The sequence below is a fragment of the Zonotrichia albicollis genome, chromosome 4, assembly GCF_047830755.1.
Source record: "Zonotrichia albicollis isolate bZonAlb1 chromosome 4, bZonAlb1.hap1, whole genome shotgun sequence".
Taxonomy (NCBI): Eukaryota; Metazoa; Chordata; class Aves; order Passeriformes; family Passerellidae; genus Zonotrichia; species Zonotrichia albicollis.
In genome coordinates this window covers 495,018-515,147 of record NC_133822.1, presented here as the reverse complement: position 1 = coordinate 515,147, position 20,130 = coordinate 495,018, and the positions used below count along the sequence as shown (strand labels likewise).

General features: G+C 70.8%; 2 protein-coding genes across 7 annotated transcripts; both read right to left on the bottom strand.

The window, feature by feature from the left end:
* Positions 1 to 195: 195 nt before the first annotated feature.
* PRRT4 (proline rich transmembrane protein 4) lies at positions 196 to 7,457 on the bottom strand. The gene is made up of 5 exons (XM_074540278.1): positions 7,329 to 7,457; positions 4,954 to 5,508; positions 4,782 to 4,874; positions 2,280 to 4,043; positions 196 to 2,000 (listed from the first exon to the last, which is right to left on the bottom strand). The coding sequence occupies exons 2-5, from the start codon at positions 5,498 to 5,500 to the stop codon at positions 1,354 to 1,356; spliced, it is 3,051 nt and encodes a 1,016-aa protein (XP_074396379.1). The 5' UTR covers positions 5,501 to 5,508; positions 7,329 to 7,457; the 3' UTR covers positions 196 to 1,353.
* Positions 7,458 to 8,260: 803 nt separating this feature from the next.
* On the bottom strand, positions 8,261 to 19,350 carry IMPDH1 (inosine monophosphate dehydrogenase 1). 6 transcript variants are annotated; one of them, XM_074540273.1, is made up of 17 exons: positions 19,236 to 19,350; positions 17,852 to 17,947; positions 17,291 to 17,339; positions 16,998 to 17,099; positions 16,413 to 16,487; positions 15,352 to 15,558; positions 14,245 to 14,332; positions 13,186 to 13,385; positions 12,073 to 12,163; positions 11,469 to 11,564; positions 10,686 to 10,829; positions 10,326 to 10,470; positions 10,100 to 10,273; positions 9,942 to 10,025; positions 9,133 to 9,149; positions 8,848 to 8,980; positions 8,261 to 8,765 (listed from the first exon to the last, which is right to left on the bottom strand). In XM_074540273.1, the coding sequence occupies exons 1-16, from the start codon at positions 19,253 to 19,255 to the stop codon at positions 8,871 to 8,873; spliced, it is 1,698 nt and encodes a 565-aa protein (XP_074396374.1). In that variant the 5' UTR covers positions 19,256 to 19,350; the 3' UTR covers positions 8,261 to 8,765; positions 8,848 to 8,870. The 6 variants fall into 6 exon arrangements, with proteins under 6 accessions (XP_074396374.1, XP_074396373.1, XP_074396375.1 ...); XM_074540272.1 differs by having other exon boundaries at positions 8,261 to 8,980; XM_074540274.1 differs by having other exon boundaries at positions 8,261 to 8,971.
* Positions 19,351 to 20,130: the final 780 nt, after the last annotated feature.

Here is a 20,130-nt window from a genome sequence, read left to right as displayed (position 1 = left end):
GGGGGGCCGGGCCAGCTGAGAGCGCCCCCTGGCGGAGCGGAGGACCGGGAGGGGCACCGGGGAGCGGGGCGGGCTCACAGCGCTCCCTGGCGGCAAGGAGGACCGGGAGGGGGTGCCCGGGGGGATCGGGGGCTCCGGGACCCCCCAGCACAGCCCAGAGGGGTCGGGGGGGGGGGGCTCAGAGGGTCCCACCCCGCGGGAAGGGCGTCGAGAGGCCCTTGGGGCACCGTTACAGGGATGGGGGCGCGTTCGGGGGTCCCGTGTCGGAGCTGGGGTGTCCGAGGGTCCCGTCCCAGGTCTAGGGGTGCTCAGGGGGTGTCACACACATCCTTCGCACGTGGCACTTTATTGGGTACACGTGGGGGGGGGGGAGCTGGGGGGGCCATGGGGAAGTTTGTGGGGCCCCAGGTCGTCACCAACATTTGGGGGTCTCGGGGGATTGGGGGCGCTTTGTTACCCGTATTGGGGGGTCACAGGGACCTGAGGGGCGTCTGGGGGGTCTCCAGACTGGCACCAGCACTTGGGAGGCTCAAAGATATGGGGAGGGGGCGCTTCTTACCCGTATTTGGGGGTCTCATGGAATTGGGGGGTGCCCAGATTGGCACCAGCACTCAGGGGTCTCGAGAACTTGGGGGACAGCTGGGGGGGTCCCCAGATTGGCACCAGCGATGGGAGGGCTCGAGGCTCTGGGTGGGGCACTTCGTTACCCGTATTTGGGGGTCTCAAGGACTTGGCGGGCGGTTTGGGGGTCCCCAAGTTCCCATCAGCACCTGGGGGGCTCATTTGGGGCGGGCAGTTTGTCACCTCTCATCGGGGGGACTCGGGAACTTGGGGAGGGGTTCCCCAGATTGTCACCAGCACTTGGGGGGGCCTCAGGGACACGGGGAGGGCACTTTGTTACCCGTATTTGGGGGGTCGGGGGCCTGGGGGGCACCGTGGGGGTCCCCAGGTTGTCATCAGCACTCGGGGGTCTCGAGGACATGGGGGGCATCCCTGGATTGTCACCCGTATTGGGGGGGGGGGTCTCAGGGGCCTGGGGAGTCCCCAGATTGTCATCAGCACTTGGGGGGGGCTCAGGAGTTCGGGGGTCCCGAGGTTGCCCCCCTCGTTTGGGGGTCTCGGGGGCTCAGGGGGTCCCGAGGTTGCCACTCTCGTTCGGGGGTCCCGGGGGGCTCAGGAGTTTGGGGGTCCCGAGGTTGCCCCCCTCGTTTGGGGGTCTCGGGGGCTCAGGGGGTCCCGAGGTTGCCACTCTCGTTCGGGGGTCCCGGGGGGCTCAGGAGTTTGGGGGTCCCGAGGTTGCCCCCCTCGTTGGGGGGTCCCGGGGGGCTCTGGCCGGGCTCTCCCCGCCGCTCCCTACAAGTCAATGGTGTCGCTGCCGGGGCTGGGGCCGCCGCCGCCCGCGGGGGTCTCGGGGGGCGCGGGCGCGGCCCGGGGGCTCCCCTCAGCCCAGCTCTGCGAGGGCCGCAGCGGGGGCGGCGCCGCCCGGGCCGGGCCCTGCGCGGGGGTCGCGGGGCTCGGAGGGGCCGCGCCCGGATCCGCCCCCCGGGCCGGGCCCCCCCCGCAGGAGGCGGCGCGGGACAGCCCCGAGGGGCGGGGGGCGGTGGGGGGGCCGCGGGGGGCGGAGCTGCCGGGGGCACCGGGGGTACCGGGGGTGACAGCAGCGCCAGCTGTGCCAGATGTGCCAGCTGTGCCAGCGCCCCGTGTCCCAGCTGTGCCCGAGGAACCGGGGTCTGACGGGCCAGCGGTGCCAGGCGCTGCAGGGCCCTGCGTTCCAGGTGTGCCAGGGGTTCCAGCTGTTCCAGGTGTGCCGCTGGCGTTGCTCGGTGTCCCCGTCCCTGAGGTGCCGGCGGTGCCGGTTCCCGGGGGCGCGGTTTTGCTGTCCCTGGTGGTGCCGGGGGTGCCACGCTCTGTCCCGCCGGCTGTGCCAGCTGTGCCAGGTTTGCTGGCTGTGCCAGGTGTGCTGGCTGTGCCAGGTTTGCTGGTTGCTGAAGCTGTGCCAGGTTTGCTGGTTGCTGAAGCTGCGCCAGGTGTGCTGGTTGCTGAAGCTGTGCCAGGTGTGCCGGCTGTGCCAGCTGTGCCAGGTTTGCTGGTTGCTGCAACTGTGCCAGATTTGCCGGCTGTGCCAGGTGTGCTGGCTGCGCTGGCTGTGCCAGGTTTGGCACCTGTGCTAGGCGTGGTGGCTGTGCCAGCTGTGCCAGGTTTGCTGGTTGTTGCAGCTGTGCCAGGTGTGCCAGCTGTGCCGGCTGTGCCAGGTTTGCTGGTTGTTGCAGCTGTGCCAGGTGTGCTGGCTGTGCCGGCTGTGCCAGGTGTGCTGGCTGTGCCGGCTGTGCCAGGTTTGCTGGTTGTTGCAGCTGTGCCAGGTGTGCCGGCTGTACCAGGTTTACCAGCTACCCCAGGTGTTCCGGCTGTGCCAGGTTTGCCAGCTGTTCCTGCTGTTCCAGGTGCTCCAGCTGTTCCAGCTTTGCCAGCCGCGCCAGCTGCGCTGGGTGTTCCAGCTGTGCCAGCTGAGTCAGGAGCGCCACCTGTGCCAGCTGTGCCGGCTGTTCCAGCCGTGCCAGGTTTGCCATTCGTGCCATTCGTGCCGGTCGTGCCACCCGTTGCGGCCGGGCCCGCCCCCGCGGTGCCGGTGCCGCCCGCTGCCGCAGCCCCGGCTGTGCCGATGGCGCTCCCGGTGCCCAGCCCGGGCATGGCGGTGCTGCCGCCCCCCGGTAGCGCGGTGCTGCTGGTGCCGGTGCTGCCGGTGCTGCCGGTGCTCGGGGCGCTGCGGGCGCTGCCGGCGGCGCTGATGACGCTGATCTCGGTGCTGCCGGTGCTCCCGAGCACGCTGACCCCGTTGCTCTTGGCTTTCCCCCCGTTACCGGAGCTGCCCGTGAGGGCGATGCCGGTGTTCCCGGCGCCCGCGGCGTTGCCGGTGAGGCCGATCCGGGTGCCCCCGATGCCGCCGTTCCCGGCGCGGAACATGCCCGGCGCCCCCAGGGCCTCGTCGATGGAGCGGCGCAGGTCGATGGGGGACGGGGGCCGGAACCCGGCCGTGGGGTCCCCGTCCGCGTCCAGGGGGGACTCGGGGGGCGCCCCCGCCTCCTCGCCCGCTCCCCGCCCGCCGCCGCCCTCGGGGGGCTCCGCGGGGCCGCCGGGCGGGGCGCGGCCGCTCGGGGGGGCGGCGAAGGCGAGCGCGGCCAGCGCCCCCCCCATGGCCAGCTCGGTGAGGCGCGCCCCCAGCTGCAGCCCCCACCATGCCCAGGGCCCGGGCGCGGGGGTCGCGGCCCAGCCCCAGGCCTGCAGGGCCCCGAAGAGCTGCAGCCCCGCGCTCAGCGCCGCCGCCGCCGCGCCCAGCGCCCGCGGGACCCCCGCCCGCGCCCCCCCCGCCGCCGCCGCCGCCCCGCGCTTGTTGCGCCCCCCGCCCGCCCCGCAGCGCCGCAGCCCCCGCAGCGCCAGCGCGGCCGCCAGCGCGGCGAACAGAGCGCGGGGCAGCAGCAGCAGCAGCAGCGGGGGCCCCCCCAGCGCCGCCAGCGCCCCCACGGCCCCCAGGACGCCCCCCAGGTGCAGCACCCCCAGGGCCAGCAGCAGCGGGACCGGGCCGGCGGCGGGGGGCGCCAGCGCCAGCCCCCAGCCCAGGCACGGGAAGGGCAGCTCGAAGAGCGCCCGGGCGGCGGGGGGCGGCAGGCGCCCCCCCAGCTCGTAGGGGTCGAAGAAGAGCGGGAAGGCGCGGGCGAGCGCGGCCAGCGCCAGCAGCGCCCCCAGCAGCCGCGCCAGCCCCGGGCGGCGCCCCCCGAGCAGCAGCAGCGCCCCCAGCCCCCCCAGCAGCGCGAAGGCCGCCCCCGCCCCATAGACGTGCCCGGGCCACGCCGCGCCCCACAGCGCCGCCGCCTCGGGCCAGGGCGCGCCCAGCGGCACGAAGTGGGGCGGCCACGGGAAGGGGGGCGCGGGGGAGGCCCCGCCGGGCTCCGGGCCCCCCGAGCCGCAGGCGGAGCCCGGGGTGCAGGCGGAGGCGGCGGCGGGGGGCGGCGCGGCCCCCCGGGAGGGCTGGCGGCCGGGGGACGGCGCTGCGGGAGACGCGGGGGTCAGCGAGGGGAGTTGGGGTCCTCACACCCCGAACCCCCCCCCTTGCTCCCCCCAGGACCCCCCAGGTACCCCCCCCCCACATCCCGCAGCTCACCCGAGTCCGGAGGGAGGCAGCGCCCCCCCCACCGGCACCCACACACTCCCACATCTCCCCATTTCCCCAGGACCCCCAAACCCCAGATGCCCCCCATTGACCCCGAACTCCTCAGCCCCCCCAGTCCACAGCCTCCCTCCCAGAGCCTGCATTCCCCCGGCCCCTCCGAACCCCAGCACCCCCACCGGCCTCCCAGAACCCCCCAAAACCCAGGACTCCCCCAGATCCCAGGACTCCGCTGTTTCCTAGCCCCCCCTTAAGTGCAGGACATTCCCATCCCCCAGAACTACCCCAGTTCCCAGACCCCCCCATCTCCATAAATCCCCCAGGCGCTCCCCAAATCCCGGCCCCCCCAAATCCCTGCCCCCAAATCTCCGCCCCTCAAAATCCCCGTCCCCCAAAATCCCGCCCCCCCCCAAGTCCCGGCCCCCCAAATCCCGCCCTTCAAAACCCCCACCCCCAAATCCCGCCCCCCAAATCCTTCTCAAATCTCCGCCCCCCCAAAATCCCTGCCCCCAAATCCTGCTCCCCAAATGCCGGCCCCCCAGTTCCCGCCCCCACCCCAAATCCTTCTCCCCCCCCAAGTCCCGCCCCCCCAAATCCCGGCCCCCCAATCCGCCCCCACCTGGCTCGGCGCCGCTCCCCGCCTCGTCCAGCTCCAGGGACGCGTTTCCCCCCTCGGCGCCGATGCTGGGGGGCCCCGTGGGGAACAGGAACCCTGGGGGGCACCGAGGGGTCGGTGTCGGTGTCGGTGTCGGGGGCTCCCCGGCTTTGGGGGTCCCGCCCCCCGCACTCACCGGCGGCGCTGAGTCTCCCGGCCAGCTCCGAGAGGCCGGGCAGGAGCCGGGGGCGGCCGGGGGGGCCCCGCAGGAGGCTGGTGGGGGGCACGGCCGGCCCCGCGCCGCCCGCGGGGGGGTCCAGCCCCGCCGTCAGGTCGATGGCGATGTCCAGCTCCAGCTGCTTGTCCCGGGGCCGCCCCGGGCCGGGGGTCGTGGCCCCGCGGGCGGGGGGGCTCCCCCGGGCCGGCGCCTCCTCCGGGGGTCCCGCGGAGCCCTCGCCGGGCTCGGGCGGGGTGGGGGGCGCGGCGCTGCGGGGAGGGCCCGGGCTCCGGGGGGTGCCCGCGGGGGTGGGGGGCGCGGGGGGGCGCGGGCCGCCCTGGCTCCGCACCTTGATCTTGAAGTTGAGGCCGAGGTTGAGGGACAGCACCGGGGAGTCGCTGTGCGGGGCGGGGGGCGTCCCGGGGGGCGCGCTGGGCGGCGGGGGGGCGGCGGCCCGGGCCACGCACAGCAGCGCCAGCAGCAGCCGGGGGGCGGCCGCCCCTCCCGCGGGGCACAGCGGCGACATCGCAGCGGCTGCGGGCGGGGGCACGGGGGGACGGGGTGTCACCCCCGGCATCCCAGAGACCCCCATGGCAACCCAGAGCCCCCTCCCCGGCATCCCAGAGACCCCCATGGCAACCCAGAGCCCCCTCCCCGGCATCCCAGAGACCCCCATGGCAACCCAGAGCTTCCCCCATGGTACCCCATAACGCCCCCCCGGCATCCCAGAGACCCCCCGGCATCCTATAGCCCTCCCCGCCATGACAACCCAGAGACCCCCATGGCAACCCAGAACCCCACCCCGGTATCCCAGAGCCCCCCCATGGCACCCTGGAGCCCCCCATGGCATCCCCCGGTACTCAGGGAGCATTTGAGGAGGGACAGGAGCGCCCCGGGGACAGGGACAGGAGGGGACAGCGGCACCTGGGGGGACAGGAGCGCCCCGGGGACACGGACACGATGTGACGGGCCAGGTGCACTCACGGATGGACACGCGGGAGCGCTCGCAGGGCGGGGACAGGAGCACCCGGGGGGGACACGGGGGCACCTGGGGACAGGAGCCGCTGGGGGAGGCCAGGACCGGCCCGAGGGGGAGCAGGGACACCCCGAGTTTGGGACAGGAGCGCCCGTGGGGACACAGAGCCCCCCGAGGGAAGGGGCGGGTGCGGCGGTGGCACTCGGGGACGGGGGGCACGCGGGGGCGCGCGGAGGTGTCCCCTCCCCCGGAGCCCCCCCCCGACAGCGCCAGGTCCCTAATCGGGGTGACAGGGGCTGTCGCCGCGGGCTGGCACCGCGCCCGTCAGGGCGGCGGCGGCGCGGGCGCGACGGATGCGAAGTGACACGCGGGACACGCGGGGAGCCGCGGCCCCCGCGCCCCCGGAGCGGCACCCCGCCACGCGGCACGGCCCCCGAACTGCCACCCCCGCACGGGACACCCCCGCAAGGGACACCCACGGAACTGCCGCCCCCCGAATTGCCACCCCCACGCGGGACACCCCCGCACCCGCCACCCCCGGAATTGCCATCCCCGCACCCGCGGGGCCCAGACCCGCGCGGCGAGGATGGGGTCCCCAAGCCGGTGTCACCCGTGGGTCACAATAGCGCTCCTCACACACCTGCCCGCCCCCTCCCGCCGTGCCCACGCGTGTGACAGGGACATTGCCGGGGGGGGCGCGGGCACGGCCCGGGGTGGGCATCTCCTGCACCCCCCCACCTGTGCCCCCCTGCACACCTGTGCCCCCCCACCTGTGCCGCCCCCCCACCCCACGCTCCCACGCGTTCCCCCCGCACCCCCCACCCCGCCCCCCCACCCCGGAGCCCCCCCCGGCCGTGCCCCCCCCCCGCAGCCCCCCCCCCCATTTCCCGCGCGTGGGTGCGTGCGCGCACGTGTGCGCGCGCGTGACGGCGCGTGCCAGCGCGTGTGCGTGGGACAGCGCGCGCGGGGGCGGCGCGGGGGGGGCGCGGGGCTCGGCACCGCTCCGGGGGGGGGCACCCCCGAACCCCCAGAAACCCCCGAGCCCCCCAAACCCCGATTGCCACCCCCGCATCCCCGGGGCGCCCCCGCAAACCCGGGGCCCCCCGAACCGAACCGAACCCCCGCACCCCCAAACCCGGCTCACCTCCCCCCCCCACCCGGCACCCCGCGATCCGCGCCCCCCCTCCGCTGGGAACCCCAACCCGGGCACGCCCCGCACCCCAAACCCGCATCCCCCTCCGAGCTCCCCCCACCGCACCCCCAGCCCCGCTCAGCACCGCCCGGCGGGTCCCCCCCGCACCCCCCGCACCCCAAACCCCGCACGCCAAACCCCGCACCCCCGAGCGCACCCCGAACCCCCCCCGCCCCCCGCACCCACCGGCCTCGGCGGCGGCTCCAGCCCCGGCCCGGCCCCGGCGGCGGCAGCGGCGGGAGGGGCGGGCCGAGCCCCCCCCCCACTCCTCCTCCTCCTCCTCCTCCTCCCACCCCCCGCGCCCCCCGGGCTCCCCCGCCCCAGCCCCCGCCCCCCCCGGCTGCGGGACCCGGCTGGAGCGGGGGGGGCGTTCGGGGGGTCCCGCAGCCGGGGGGGGCAGGATTGAGGGGTCCCCTCCTGCAGGGGGAGTCACGGTGGGGTTCACAGATTTGGGGGGGGGGTCTCACATTTTGAAGCGGTCCCACACGTGGGGGTCCCGCATCTGAAGGGGGTCCCAATTTTGGGGGGTTCTCCCCCATTTGGGGTGCCCCCCGTAGGGGAGGGGGTCCCGCGTTTGTCAAGGGGAATATCCTGCGTTTGGGGCTTGTCCCACACATGGAGGGGGCCGGGGGTCTCACTTCTGGGAAGGTGCCACATTTGGGGTCCCCTATTTGGGTGGCGCCACCTGTGGGGGGTCCCAGGTGTGTCCCGACCTTTGCCACCCGTGTCACGTGTGACAGCGTGTGCCACCCGTGCCGTGTGTGTTACCCGTGCCATGTGTGCCACCCGTGCCATGTATGTTACCCTGTGTCACAGCGTGTGCCACCCGTGCCATGTGTGTTACCCGTGCCATGTGTGCCACCCGTGCCATGCATGTTACCCTGTGTCACAGCGTGTGCCACCCGTGCCATGCGTGCCACTACCCTGTGTCACAGCACGTGCCCTCCTGGTGCCACGTGTGCCCCCCGGTCCCCGTGGCACCCGCAGGGACAGCGACACGCCAGGGGCCAGCCGGGGGACAGGACCATGGACAGGGCCAAGGACGGGGACAGGCCCGCTCCAGGGACAGGGACAGGGACAGGGACAGGGACAGGGACAGGGACAGGGACAAGCCAGGCTCCGATGCTCCAAGACTTTATTCACCTCTGGACACAGCGAGTCCGGGGTCCCCCAGACCGGGAGGCCACAGGACCGCGGGGTCCCGTGTGACACTGTGGGTCCCGTGGGACACTCTGGGGTCCTTGTGACACTGTGGGAGCCCTGGGGACACTGTGGGGTCCCCGGGACAATTTGGGGTCCCCCCATCCCCACTCGGGGCACAGGGGGACACAGCCCCACAAGCTCCTCAGTGCCGGGGGGTTTGGGGGTCCCCGGGGGGTTTGGGGTCCCCACACTATTGGGGGGCTGTGGGTCCCTGCATCCCCTCTTTGGGGGGCCGGGGAGGTCCCCACAGCCTCATGGTGCCCCGAGACTTTTGGGGGGTCCCTGCACCCCCATTTCTGAGGGCCCTGGGGATCCCCCTCCCCTGAGGTGTCCCGGGGGGATTTGGGGCTCCGGGAGGGTTCCGAGGTCCCCGGTGCTCGGGGGGTTTGGGGGTGCCCCATTGGGGGGTGCCCCCATTGCAGGTGCCCCATTGCGGGTGCCCATCAGCAGCCCCTGTGCTCAGGGTGTTTGGGGGTGCCCCATTGGGGGGTGCCCCAAATGCGGGCGCCCCATTGGGGGTGCCCATCAGCAGCGCCGGTGTCGGGGGGCCGGGGGGGTCCCCGCAGGCTCTGGGCGGGGGGCGCCGGCCCGGGGGGACCCCTCCTCAGGGCAGCCTCCTCTGGGCACTGGGGGGACAAGGGGGGGGTCACAGGGGGAAGGGAACCCCCAAACCCAGATCCTGGCTGGGACACTGGGGGCGCCCCCTCCCCAGCCCCCCAGGGAGGGGACAAAGTGGGGGTAAAGGGGACCCCCAGTGCCCCCCATCCCGGGGGCAGCTGGTACTTACAGGGCAGAACCGTGAAGCTGCAGGGGAGGGAAAGTCAGGGGGGTCAGGGGGGCACAGGGACCCCACACCCCGAACAGGGGGCACAGGGACCCCCACACCCCAAACAGGGGGCACAGGGACCCCACACCCCAAACAGGGGGCACAGGGACCCCACACCCCAAACAGGAGGGCACAGGGACCCCACACCCCGAACAGGGGGCACAGGGACCCCACACCCCAATCCCATCCCTGACACTGGGGGAACTGGGGGCGCCCAGAGCCGGCACTGGGGGCCCTACAGGTGGGATCTGAAGTGGTGCCTTCCTCAGCCCCCCAGAACCCCCCAAAGCCCCCCCAAGGTCCCCCCATCTCCTGTACCCCTCACAGCCCCCAAAGCCCCCTCCAAATGCCCCAGTCCCCCAAGCCCCCTCCAACCACTCTCTGCTACCCAAAATCTGCCCCAAATCCCCCAGTTCCCCCAAACCCCTCCAGTCCACCAAACCTCTCCAAAGCCCCTCAGCCCCTGCAAAGTCCCCCAGGCCCCCAAGCCCCCAGTCCCCCAAAACCTCCTCCAACCACACTCAACCCAAAATCTGCCCCAAATCTCCCAGCCCTCCAAGCCACTCCAGCCCCCAAAACCTCTCCAAAGTCCCCCCAATTCCCCCCCAGCCCCCCAAGCCCCATCCAACCAGTCTCAGCCACCCAAAATCTGCCCCAAATCCCCCAAACCTCTCCAGCCCCCCAAATCTCTCCAAAGCCCCCCAGCCCCCCAAATCTCTCCAAACCCCCCCCCAAGCCCCCCAAACGCCCCCAGCCCAGTCCCCACTCACGAGTGCAGCCCGTGCACGCCCCCCTCGACCTGCGCCGCCACCGTCCTGCGCTCGAACTTGAGCTCCCCGGCGAACATCATGGACCTGGGGGGCACGGAGGGTCGGTGGGGGCCGGGACCCCTCCCCAAGCCCCCCAAACCCCCCCATCCCGCACTGACCGGAGCGCCGAGAGGCTGCGGGCGCCCAGGTCCTGGCAGCCGTGCTGCAGCCCGGCCAGCAGGTACGGCACGAACTTGTGGATGGAGCCCTTGTCCTGCACGGAGCCCGACACGCCCTGCGCCACCTTCACCGCGTCCCCCTCGCTGTGGGATGGGCACAAACACACACAGGGGCTGGGGGGCGCCCGGGCGGGCTCCATGCCCTCCCCAGGACCCCCAGGGGTACCTGAAGTAGCGTTTCTGGCTGCCCGGGCCCTGCTCCATGGCGTCCAGCGAGCCCATGCCCCGGTACTGCTTCAGCCGCACGCCCTCCGAGTAGAAGAACTCGCCCGGAGCCTCCGTGGTGGCCGCCAGCAGCGACCCCATCATCACTGGGGGGGACACCCTGTCAGGGACCCCCATTCCAGCGGGGCGGGGGCTGAGACACCCCCAGGCTGGGCTGGAATGGGGGGTCCCCTCAGGAGCACCAGGGTGGGCTGGGGGCTGTGAGACACCCCCAGACTGGGCTGGAGGGAGGGATCCCCTCGTGGGTGGCCACCATACCCCTGTGGGTGCCCCTGTGCCCCCCACCATGCCCCCCGCTCACCAGTGGAGGCGCCCAGTGCCAGCGCCTTCACGGCGTGCCCGGGGCTGCGGATGCCACCATCGGCGATGACGGGGACACCGAAGCGCCGCGCGTACTCGGCCACGCGGTACACGGCCGTGGCCTGGGCGCGGCCACACGCCAGCACTGCATGGGGACAGGGACAGGGACATGTCAGGGACACCGTGAGGGACCAGGACACGGCCTGGGCATGGCCACATGCCAGCACTGCATGGGGACAGAGACATGTCAGGGACACATCAGGAACAGGGACATGGCCTGGGCATGGCCACACGCCAGCACTGCATGGGGACAGGGACATTGTGAGGGACAGGGACACGGCCTGGGCACGGCCACATGCCAGCACTGCCATGGGGACAGGGACAGGGACATCAGGGACACTGTGAGGGACACTGGCAAGGCCTGGGCACGGCCACATGCCAGCACTGCCAGGGACAGGGACATCAGGGACATGTCAGGGACAGGGACACGGCCTGGGTGCAGCCACATGCCAGCACTGCATGGGACAGGGACATCAGGGACAGTGTGAGGGACAGGGACATGGCCTGGGCACAGTCACACGCCAGCATTGCATGGGACAGGGACATTGTGAGGGACACATCAAGGACATGGCCTGGGCATGGCCACACACCAGCACTGCATGGGACAGGGACACTGTCACAGGGACATGGGGGCAGAGGAACAGGTACAAGGCCACCCCAAAGGGCACAATGGGGACACTGCAGGGTGTCCAGGGGTGCCAGGGTGGGCTCAGGTGTCACCCACCTTCCTGGGTGATGCAGATGGAGCCGCTGCCCATCCCCACCCGCAGCGCGTCCACCCCGGCGTCGATCAGGTTCTTGGCCTGGGCTGCGGTCACCACTGCGGGGACACCCCAAAATGGCACCCCAAAACGGCTCCCCGACACTGCCCAGAGCACCCCAAAATGGCACCCAAACCCTGCGCAGGGCACCCCAGAATGGCACCCTGACAGTGCCCAGGACACCCCAAAAATTGTGCCCCAAAACAGCACCCCAACCCTGCCCAGGGCACCCTGAATCCCACCTCAGCACTGCACCCCAAACACAGTACCCCAAAACAGCAGCCCAAAAGTGACACCCCAAACCCATCCCCACCCTCCCCGAATCCTACCCTACCATGATGGGGGCACCTCAAAAATTACCCCCCAAAATGTCACCCAAATCCCAGCTCACCACTGCAGGGGACACCCCAAATCCCACCCCCATCTCCTCCTCTCTCTTTTGGGGTCACCCCCACTTCTCAGTGCCCTCCCGGCTGCCCAGGCCATTCCTGCGCCGCCCCCACCCACCCACCCCATTTGGGGTCTCACCGTTCCCGTGCCCCTCCCCAGCCCCATTTGGGGTCTCACCGTTGCCCCCCACCACCTGCAGCTCGGGGTACTTGTCCTTGATGTATCGGATCATGCTCAGCTGGTACCGCGAGTTCCCCTGCGACGAGTCCTGCGGGATTGGGGTGCCATGGGGCAGGATTTGGGGTGCAGGGCAGGTTTTGGGGTGCCACGGTGGGGGGGGCAGAGGGTTGGGGTTCAATGAGCAGGGGTACCCCCCAGCCCCCTCCTATTTCGGGGCACAAGCAGCTCCATCCCCATCCCCAGACCCCATCCCCTCCCTTTTGGGGTCCCACGGCTTTTGGGGTGCCCCCACCCTCCTATTTTTAGGGTCCCCCCCTGCACCAGCGGCTCCACCCCCATCTCCTTCCCCTCCCTTCTATCTCTGCCCGGTTTTTGGGCTCTCCCATTTCTGGGGATCCCCATTTTCGGGGTCCCCTGAGGTCACCCGCCCCCCCGCACCAGCAGCTCCACCCCCCCCATTCCTCCATCCTCATCCCCCCGTTTTTGGGATGCTCCCACATTTCCGTGTCCCCCCATTTTCATCCCCCCATTTTGGGATCTCACATTTTTGGGGTGCCCTCACCCCATCATTTTCGGGGACCCCTCCACACCCACCGGCACCCAAGCCCCATGCCCTTCCTCCCCCTCATTCCCCGTGCCCGGAGCGCCGGGTTTTGGGGTGCCCGCGGGTTTTGGGGTGCCCTGGCTCGGGGGTGCCCCGGTTTTGGGGTGCCCGCGGTTTGGGGTGTCCGGTTGGGGGTGCCTTCAGTTTTGGGGTGCCCGCGGTTTGAAGGTGCCCCGGTTTTGGGGTGCCCCGGGTTTTGGGGTGCCTGCGTTTTGGGGTGTTCCCGGGTTTTGGGGTGCCCCGGTTCGGGGGTGTCCCGTTTTCGGGGTGCCCGCGGTTTGGGGGTGCCCCGGGTTTTGGGGTGCCCGTGGTTTGGGGTGTCCGGTTGGGGGTGCCTTCAGTTTTGGGGTGCCTGCGGTTTGGGGTGTCCGGTTGGGGGTGCCTTCAGTTTTGGGGTGCCCGGGGTTTGGGGGTGTTCCCGGGTTTTGGGGTGCCCTGGGTTTGGGGTGCTCGCGGTTTTGGGGTGCCCCGGTTCGGGGGTGTCCCGGGTTTTGGGGTGCCCGCACCAGCACCACGAGGTCGGCGCCCGCCTGCACGAGCAGGTCCAGCCGGTACTTGTCGTCGTCGCGGGTGCCGATGGCCGCCCCGACCCGCAGCTGCTTCCGCCCGTCCTTGGAGGCCGCCGGGTGCTCGCGGTTCTTCTTGAGGTCCGTGCGCGCCATCAGCGCCACCAGCTCGTCACGGCTGTTGACGATCGGCAGCTTCCCTGCGGGGACACCGCGGGGACACCGCGGGGACAGCGAGGGGACAGCGAGGGGACAGCGAGGGGACGGTCACACCGAGCGGGGACATCGCAGGGACAGGGGGCGCAGGTGGGACCCCAAGAGCAGGGCCATGGTGGCCACCAGCTCGTCACTGGGGACACAGGGGGGAAAGTGGGGTCACCCAGGGCTGGAGGGCACTGGGGGGGCTGCAGGGACACGGGGACACGGAGCTGACCCCAGGGACATGGGGACACGGAGGTGACCCCAGGGACAGGAACAAGGACAGGAATGGGGACATGGAGGTGACCCCACAAACAGGAACAGGGACACGGAGCTGACCCCAGGGACATGGGGACATGGAGGTGACCCCAAAAACACAAACAGGGATACAGGACTGATGCCAGGGACATGGGGACATGGAGGTGACCCCAGGAACAAGGACAGGGGCACAGAACTGACCCCAGAGACAGGGATATAGGACTGACCCCAGGGACACAGGAACGTGGAGGTGACCCCAGGAATGGGGACACAGGGCTGACCCCAGGGACAAGGAGGGGACCTGAAGGATGGGGCAGTGACAGGCACCAGCTCACCAGTGCTGGTCACTGTCAGCAGCCCTGGGGACACAGCGGGGGACAATGTGAGGGGAACGGGGACAGGGGACATCCCCCATGGGCTGCCCAGGGTGGCACCGAGGTGCCCCTGAGGGGAGGTGACCCCTGGGGGTGACACCTGGGAAGTGCTGTGGGGGTCCCTGTGGGGTGACAGGTGCCCCAGAGGGTGTGACAGGGTGACTCAGGGGGGGACAGGGGACCCAGGGGGTGTGACAGTGCCCCAGGGTGTGACAGGTCCCCCCTGCACCTTTCTTGCTGCGCTGCAGGATCTCGTTGGCCTCTTTGAGGGTGACACCAGCTGGGGCCACCACCAGGTCCCTGCGCTTGGTCATCACCTGGGGACACAGGGCCCTGTCACTGGATCAGCACAGGGGCTGGCACCGGCACTGTCTGGCACTGCCACCGTCACTGTCACCAGGGCTGGCACCAATCCTGGCACCGGCACTGTCACCAGCACTGGCACTGTCACCTGCACTGCCACCAGCACTGTCACCTTCACTGTCTGTCACTGTCACATGCACTGGCATTGTCACAGGCACCAGCCCAGGCACTGTCACCTGCACTGTGTGTCACTGTCACCGTCACTGTCACCTGCACTGGGGGGCCCAGGGCCACCGCGGGCAGCCCCTGCCCTGCCATGGATCTCTCCATCCTCCGACTCCTGCATCCCATTCTGCCCCACATCCATCCATCCATCCATCCATCCATCCATCCATCCATCCATCCATCCATCCATCCATCCATCCATCTGTTCCATCCTACCCCACATCCCATCCTGCCCCACATCCATCCATCCATCCACCCATCCATCTGTTCCATCCTACCCCACATCCCATCCTGCCCTCCATCCATCCACCCATCCGTCCATCCGTCCATCATCCATCCATCCATCCATCCATCCGTCCATCTGTCCGTCCGTCCGTCCCATCCTACCCCACATCCCATCCCTGCCCCACACTGCACATCCTCCATCCCACCCCAACATCCCTGCCCCACATCCATCCCTGCCCCACATCCCATCCCTGCTCCATATCCCATCCTGCCCCACATTGCACATCCTCCATTCCTGCCCCTCATCCATCCTTTCATCCCATCCTGCATCCCATCCTGCCCCACCGGCACATTCTCCATCCCTGCCCCACATCCCATCCCATCCCGCCCCATATTGCACATTCCCCAACCCACCCATCCCTGCCCCACATCCATCCCATCCCATCCCATCCCATCCCATCCCATCCCATCCCATCCCATCCCATCCCATCCCATCCCATCCCATCCCATCCCATCCCATCCCATCCCATCCCATCCCATCCCATCCCATCCCACCCCACCGTGTCCCCACGGCCGTGCCCACCTGTGCCAGGGGGGTGGCCCTGTCCCCCTCGCGCAGGAAGTCGATGTCACGGGAGGTGACGATGCCCTCGAGCCGCCCCCCCAGGCGCCCCGAGTGGGTGACGGGGACCCCCGAGAAGCCGAGGCGCGCCTTGGCGTCCCACACATCCCCCACGGTGTGCGCCGGGCTCATCACCAGCGGCTCCAGGATGAAACCCTGCTCGAACCGCTGTGGGGACAGGGACAGTGTCACATGGGGGCTCGGGGACAGGGACAGTGTCACCCGGGAGCATGGGGACAGGGACAGTGTCACCCGGGGGGTTCAGGGACATGGGACTGTGTCACTGGGGAGCAAAGGAACAAGAGACTGTCACCCAGGGGGCTCAGGGACAATGGGACAGCATCACCAGGGGCATGGGGACATGGGACAGTGTCACCTGGGGGGCTCAGGGACATGGCATAGCATCACTGGGGGCACGGGAACACAGGACACTGTCACACAGGGTCATGGGGATAGGGGCAGTGTCACATGTGGAGGCTCAGGGACATGGGACAGTGTCACCCAGGGGGTTCAGGGACATGGGACAGTGTCACTGGGGTCATGGGGACAGGGACAGCATCACTGGGGGCACAGGGACATGGCACAGCATCACCAGGAGCATGGGGACAAGGAACAGTGTCACTGGGGGGCTCAGGGACATGGGACAGTGTCACTGGGGGGCTCAGGTGGCTCCAGGACACAGGGGGGGCACAAGCCTGGGCACAGGGAGGGCACTCCCCCCGTGGGTGCTGATGGTCACCAGCCCTGCAGGTGCCAGCCCATCCCTGCAGGTGCCAGCCCGTCCCAGCAGGTGCCAGCCCGTCCCTGCAGGTGCCAGCCCGTCCCAGCAGGTGCCAGCCCGTCCCAGCAGGTGCCAGCCCATCCCAGCAGGTGCCAGCCCATCCCTGCAGGTGCCAGCCCGTCCCAGCAGGTGCCAGCCCATCCCAGCAGGTGCCAGCCCGTCCCTGCAGGTGCCAGCCCGTCCCAGCAGGTGCCAGCCCGTGCCAGGTGACACCAGGGCCACCAAGGGGTCCCCAGCTCACCTTGACCTTGCGCACCTCGCTGGCCTGGAACTCGGGGGTGCAGTTGTGGTGGATGATGCCGATGCCGCCGTTCAGCTGGGGGGCACACGGGGGGCACACGGGGGGCACAGGGGGTGTGGGTTCACGGGCACCCCCTGCAGCCGTGTCCTCCATGTGCCCTCAAACCCCCTGGGGACTGTGCCCCCCTTCCCGGTGCCCCCCAAGTGTGACAGAGCTCCCCCAGACCCCCCACAACCCCTGGATGTCCCCAAGATGCTTCCACCCATGTGGGTGCACCCCCACCCATGGGGACAGCCGTGCCCCCTTTGGTGACCATGTCCCCCCAGTGTCCCCCCCCTCCCCTCACAGCCATGGCGATGGCCATGTCCCCCTTGGTGACCATGTCCCCATATTGTCCCCCCTGTCCCCTCAGTGTCCCCCCAGTGTCCCCCTCGCTCACAGCCATGGCAATGGCCATGTCCCCCTTGGTGACCGTGTCCCCATATTGTCCCCCCTGTCCCCCCAGTGTCCCCCTCGCTCACAGCCATGGCGATGGCCATGTCCCCCCTGTCCCCCCAGTGTCCCCCCAGTGTCCCCCTCGCTCACAGCCATGGCAATGGCCATGTCCCCCTCAGTGACCGTGTCCATGGGCGATGACACCAGCGGTGTTTTCAGGGTGATGGTTCTGGTCAGTGCCGAGGTCAGGTCCTGGAGAGGGGAGCACCCCTAAAATCCTGACACCCCTGCCCTCAAAAATGGGGGGTCCACGACTCCGCCCTCCCCCCTGCCCTCCCAGCACCCCCAAAAGCATGGGGGCCAATCCCAGGGGGAGCTTGGGGATCCCAGGGAGATCTTGGGGGACACAGGGGGGTCCCAGGGGGATCTTGGGGGGCACTCACCACCTCGTCAGCCGTGAAGTCGATGTATCCAGGGAGGATGAGGAAGTCACTGTGGGGGGACACAGGGCTGGGACCCCCCTGTGACCCCAAACGGACCCAGGCCCACCGGGGGGACACCCGAGGTCGGGGGAGGCGTGAGTTGGGGGGGTCAGGGAGTTCCTGGGGGGGTCTGGAGGGGTTTCTGGGGTTCCTGGGGGGTCTGGAGGGGTTTCTGGGGTTCTTGGGGGGTCTGGAGGGGTTTCTGGGGTTCCTGGGGGGTCTGGAGGGGTTTCTGGGGTTCCTGGGGGGTCTGGAGGGGTTTCTGGGGGGTCTGGAGGGGTTTCTGGGGTTCCTGAGGGTTGGCAGTGGGGGTGCAGGGGGGTTGGGGGGTTCCTGGGTGGGGCCTGGGGGTCCCTGGGGGATCTTTGTGGGGATTCCCTGGGGCTGCCAAGGGGGGAGTTGGGGTTTCCCTGGGGGGCTCTGGGGGTGCCGGGGTGTGCCTGGGGGGGTCTGGAGCCGCCTGTGAGGGTCGGGTGGTGCCGAGGGGGTTTCAGGGGGTGTTGGGGTGGGGGTCACCCGCACTTGTAGGTGAGGCCATCGGCGCAGGCGAAGAGCTGCTGGGCCGTGAGCCCGTCCTGGGGCACGTAACCGGCACCGCTGATCAGCTGCTGCGCCATGCTGCGGGCGGGCGAGGCTGGCACCGGGACCGGCACACCGGGACCGGCACACTGGGAACGGCACCGGCACCGGGACCGGCACACCGGGAACGGCAACAGCACCGGGACCCGCACACCGGGACCGGCACACCGGGACCCGCACACCGGGAACGGCAACGGCACCGGGACCCGCACACCGGGAACGGCAAAGGCACACCGGGACCCGCACACCGGGACCGGCACACCGGGAACGGCACCGGCACCGGGACCCGCACACCGACACCGGCACACCGGGACCTGCACACCGGGACCGGGACCCGTACACCGGGAACGGCAACGGCACACCGGGACCCGCACACCGGTACCAGCCCCAGGGTCTCCCCGGGACCCCCGACCACCCCAGGAGCTTCCCGGGACTGGGACAGATTCCCCCCTCCCCAGGACTCGGACTCCCCCCGGGTCCCCCCCTCACACCGGGACTGGGACCCCCGCCCGCACCACGACCATCCCCACCCGGGGCCGGGACCCCCGAACGGCACCGGGATCCCCACCCGGACCCCCCAAATCAGGAACGGGACCCGCACCGGGGCTGGCCGGGCCGGGCTGAGGGGGGTCCCGGTCTCGGGGGGATCACGGGGGGGTCATGGGGGGAGTTCCTGAGGGGGTCCCGGTAGGACGGGGTCCCGTGGGGGTCCCCGTGGGGCCGTCCCGATCCCGTGGGGCTGTCCCGTTCCCGTGGGGGTCCCAGGGGTCCCGTGCCAATCCCGCGCGTTGCGCTCCCGCAGCGGCCCCGGTGCAGGGCGTGGCCATGGGCGTGGCCGTGGGTGTGGTCGGGGGCGTGGCCAGGGCCGTGAGTGGCCGCCGCAGCCCCCCCCCACTCCCAGCCTGCCCAGCGCTCCCAGCGCGCCGGGAGCGGCCCCAGCGCTCCCAGCAACCCTCCCAGCGCTCCCAGTAACCCCCAGTAATCCCCAGTGCTCCCAGTAACCCCCCCAGCACTCCCAGTAACCCCTCCCGCAGCCCGGGGACCCCCCATCCCCCAGCGCTCCCAGCAGCCCCTCCCGCATGCCCCGGTACCCCCCGGTACCCCCCAGCTCCCACCCCGCCACCAATGGTGCCCCACATCCCCGGTTACTCCCGCAGTGTCCCCTCCCGCCCCAGTACCGCCCCAGTCCCTCCCAGTGCCCCCAGTACAGCCCTGCCCTCCCCCTGTGCCCCCCGTGTGTCCCGGTGCCCCCGGCCCGGTCCCGGGGTGCCCCCGGCGCGCCCCAGCGGCTCCCAGTGCCCCCAGTAACCCCCAGTAACCCCAGTACCTGGGCTCCCCCTCGCCCATGGCGCTGAGCGCCGCCGGGGGCGGGGCCTCGGGACCACGCCCCGCGACCACGCCCTCGGCCCCGCCCCGCCCCGCCCCCCGAGCAACGGGGACACCCCCGAGCCCCGGGATGGGGCACCCCCGAGCAACGGGGACAGCCCCGCTCTGTGGGTACACCCCCCTCTCTCTGTGGGTACACCCCGCTTTGGGGGGAAATCCTTTACTTTGGGGGCTCCCGTTTTTGGGGGGGGTCATGCCTCTGGTACGGGTGCGCCTCTCGCATTCGGGTGCCCTCCCCTTTTTGGGGTACGCCCCTCTGTTTGGAGCACTCCCTCTTTTGGGTACACTGCCTGTCTTGGGGAGCAATCCTCTGTTTAGGGTGCCCACCGTGTTTGGGGCGTCCCCCCTGATTTCGGGGTGCCTCCCCTTTGGGGGGACACAGCTCTGCTTTGGGTGTCCCTCGGGGTCCCCTTGCCCCGGGTGACTCTGGGGACAGCCCGTGCGGCCCTAACGAGCCCCGGGGGATGGGGCGGCAAAGCAGCCGCACCTGGGAGCACCTGTGAGCTCCTGTGAGCACCTGGGCGAGCACCTGTGAGCTCCTGTGAGCACCTGTGAGCTCCTGTGAGCACCTGGGCGAGCACCTGTGTGCTCTGTCTGCACCTGTGAGCTGCTGGGTGAGCACCTGAGATCCCCTGTGTGTGCTCACCTGTGTGCTCACCTGAGTGCCCTGCCCTCACCTGTGATCCCTGGCGCCACTGCCCGCTCCCCTCAGCGCTCACCCCCCCTGCCCGGGGGTCACCCCCATGCACTCCCGGGGTTCGGTGGCCCCCAAAGTGGGTACGGGGCCGGAGCTGCGCCCCCCGCAGGCAGGGCCGGGCATTGCAGGGCATTGCAGG

Excerpts from the sequence above, each read along its gene's own strand:
- PRRT4 (XM_074540278.1), bottom strand. The coding sequence starts at position 5,500 with ATGTCGCCGCTGTGCCCCGCGGGAGGGGCGGCCGCCCCCCGGCTGCTG. Across the intron at positions 4,044-4,781 it reads GGGGAGCGGCGCCGAGCCAG|CGCCGTCCCCCGGCCGCCAG; the intron begins GTGGGGGCGGAT and ends CGTCTCCCGCAG. Across the intron at positions 2,001-2,279 it reads AGCCGGCACAGCCAGCACAC|CTGGCACAGCTTCAGCAACC; the intron begins CTGGCACAGCTG and ends CAACCAGCAAAC.
- IMPDH1 (XM_074540272.1), bottom strand. The coding sequence starts at position 19,255 with ATGGGCGAGGGGGAGCCCAG. Across the intron at positions 14,333-15,351 it reads GGGCCACCCCCCTGGCACAG|GTGATGACCAAGCGCAGGGA; the intron begins GTGGGCACGGCC and ends CTGTGTCCCCAG. Across the intron at positions 11,565-12,072 it reads GCAGGTGGTGGGGGGCAACG|TGGTGACCGCAGCCCAGGCC; the intron begins GTGAGACCCCAA and ends GTGTCCCCGCAG.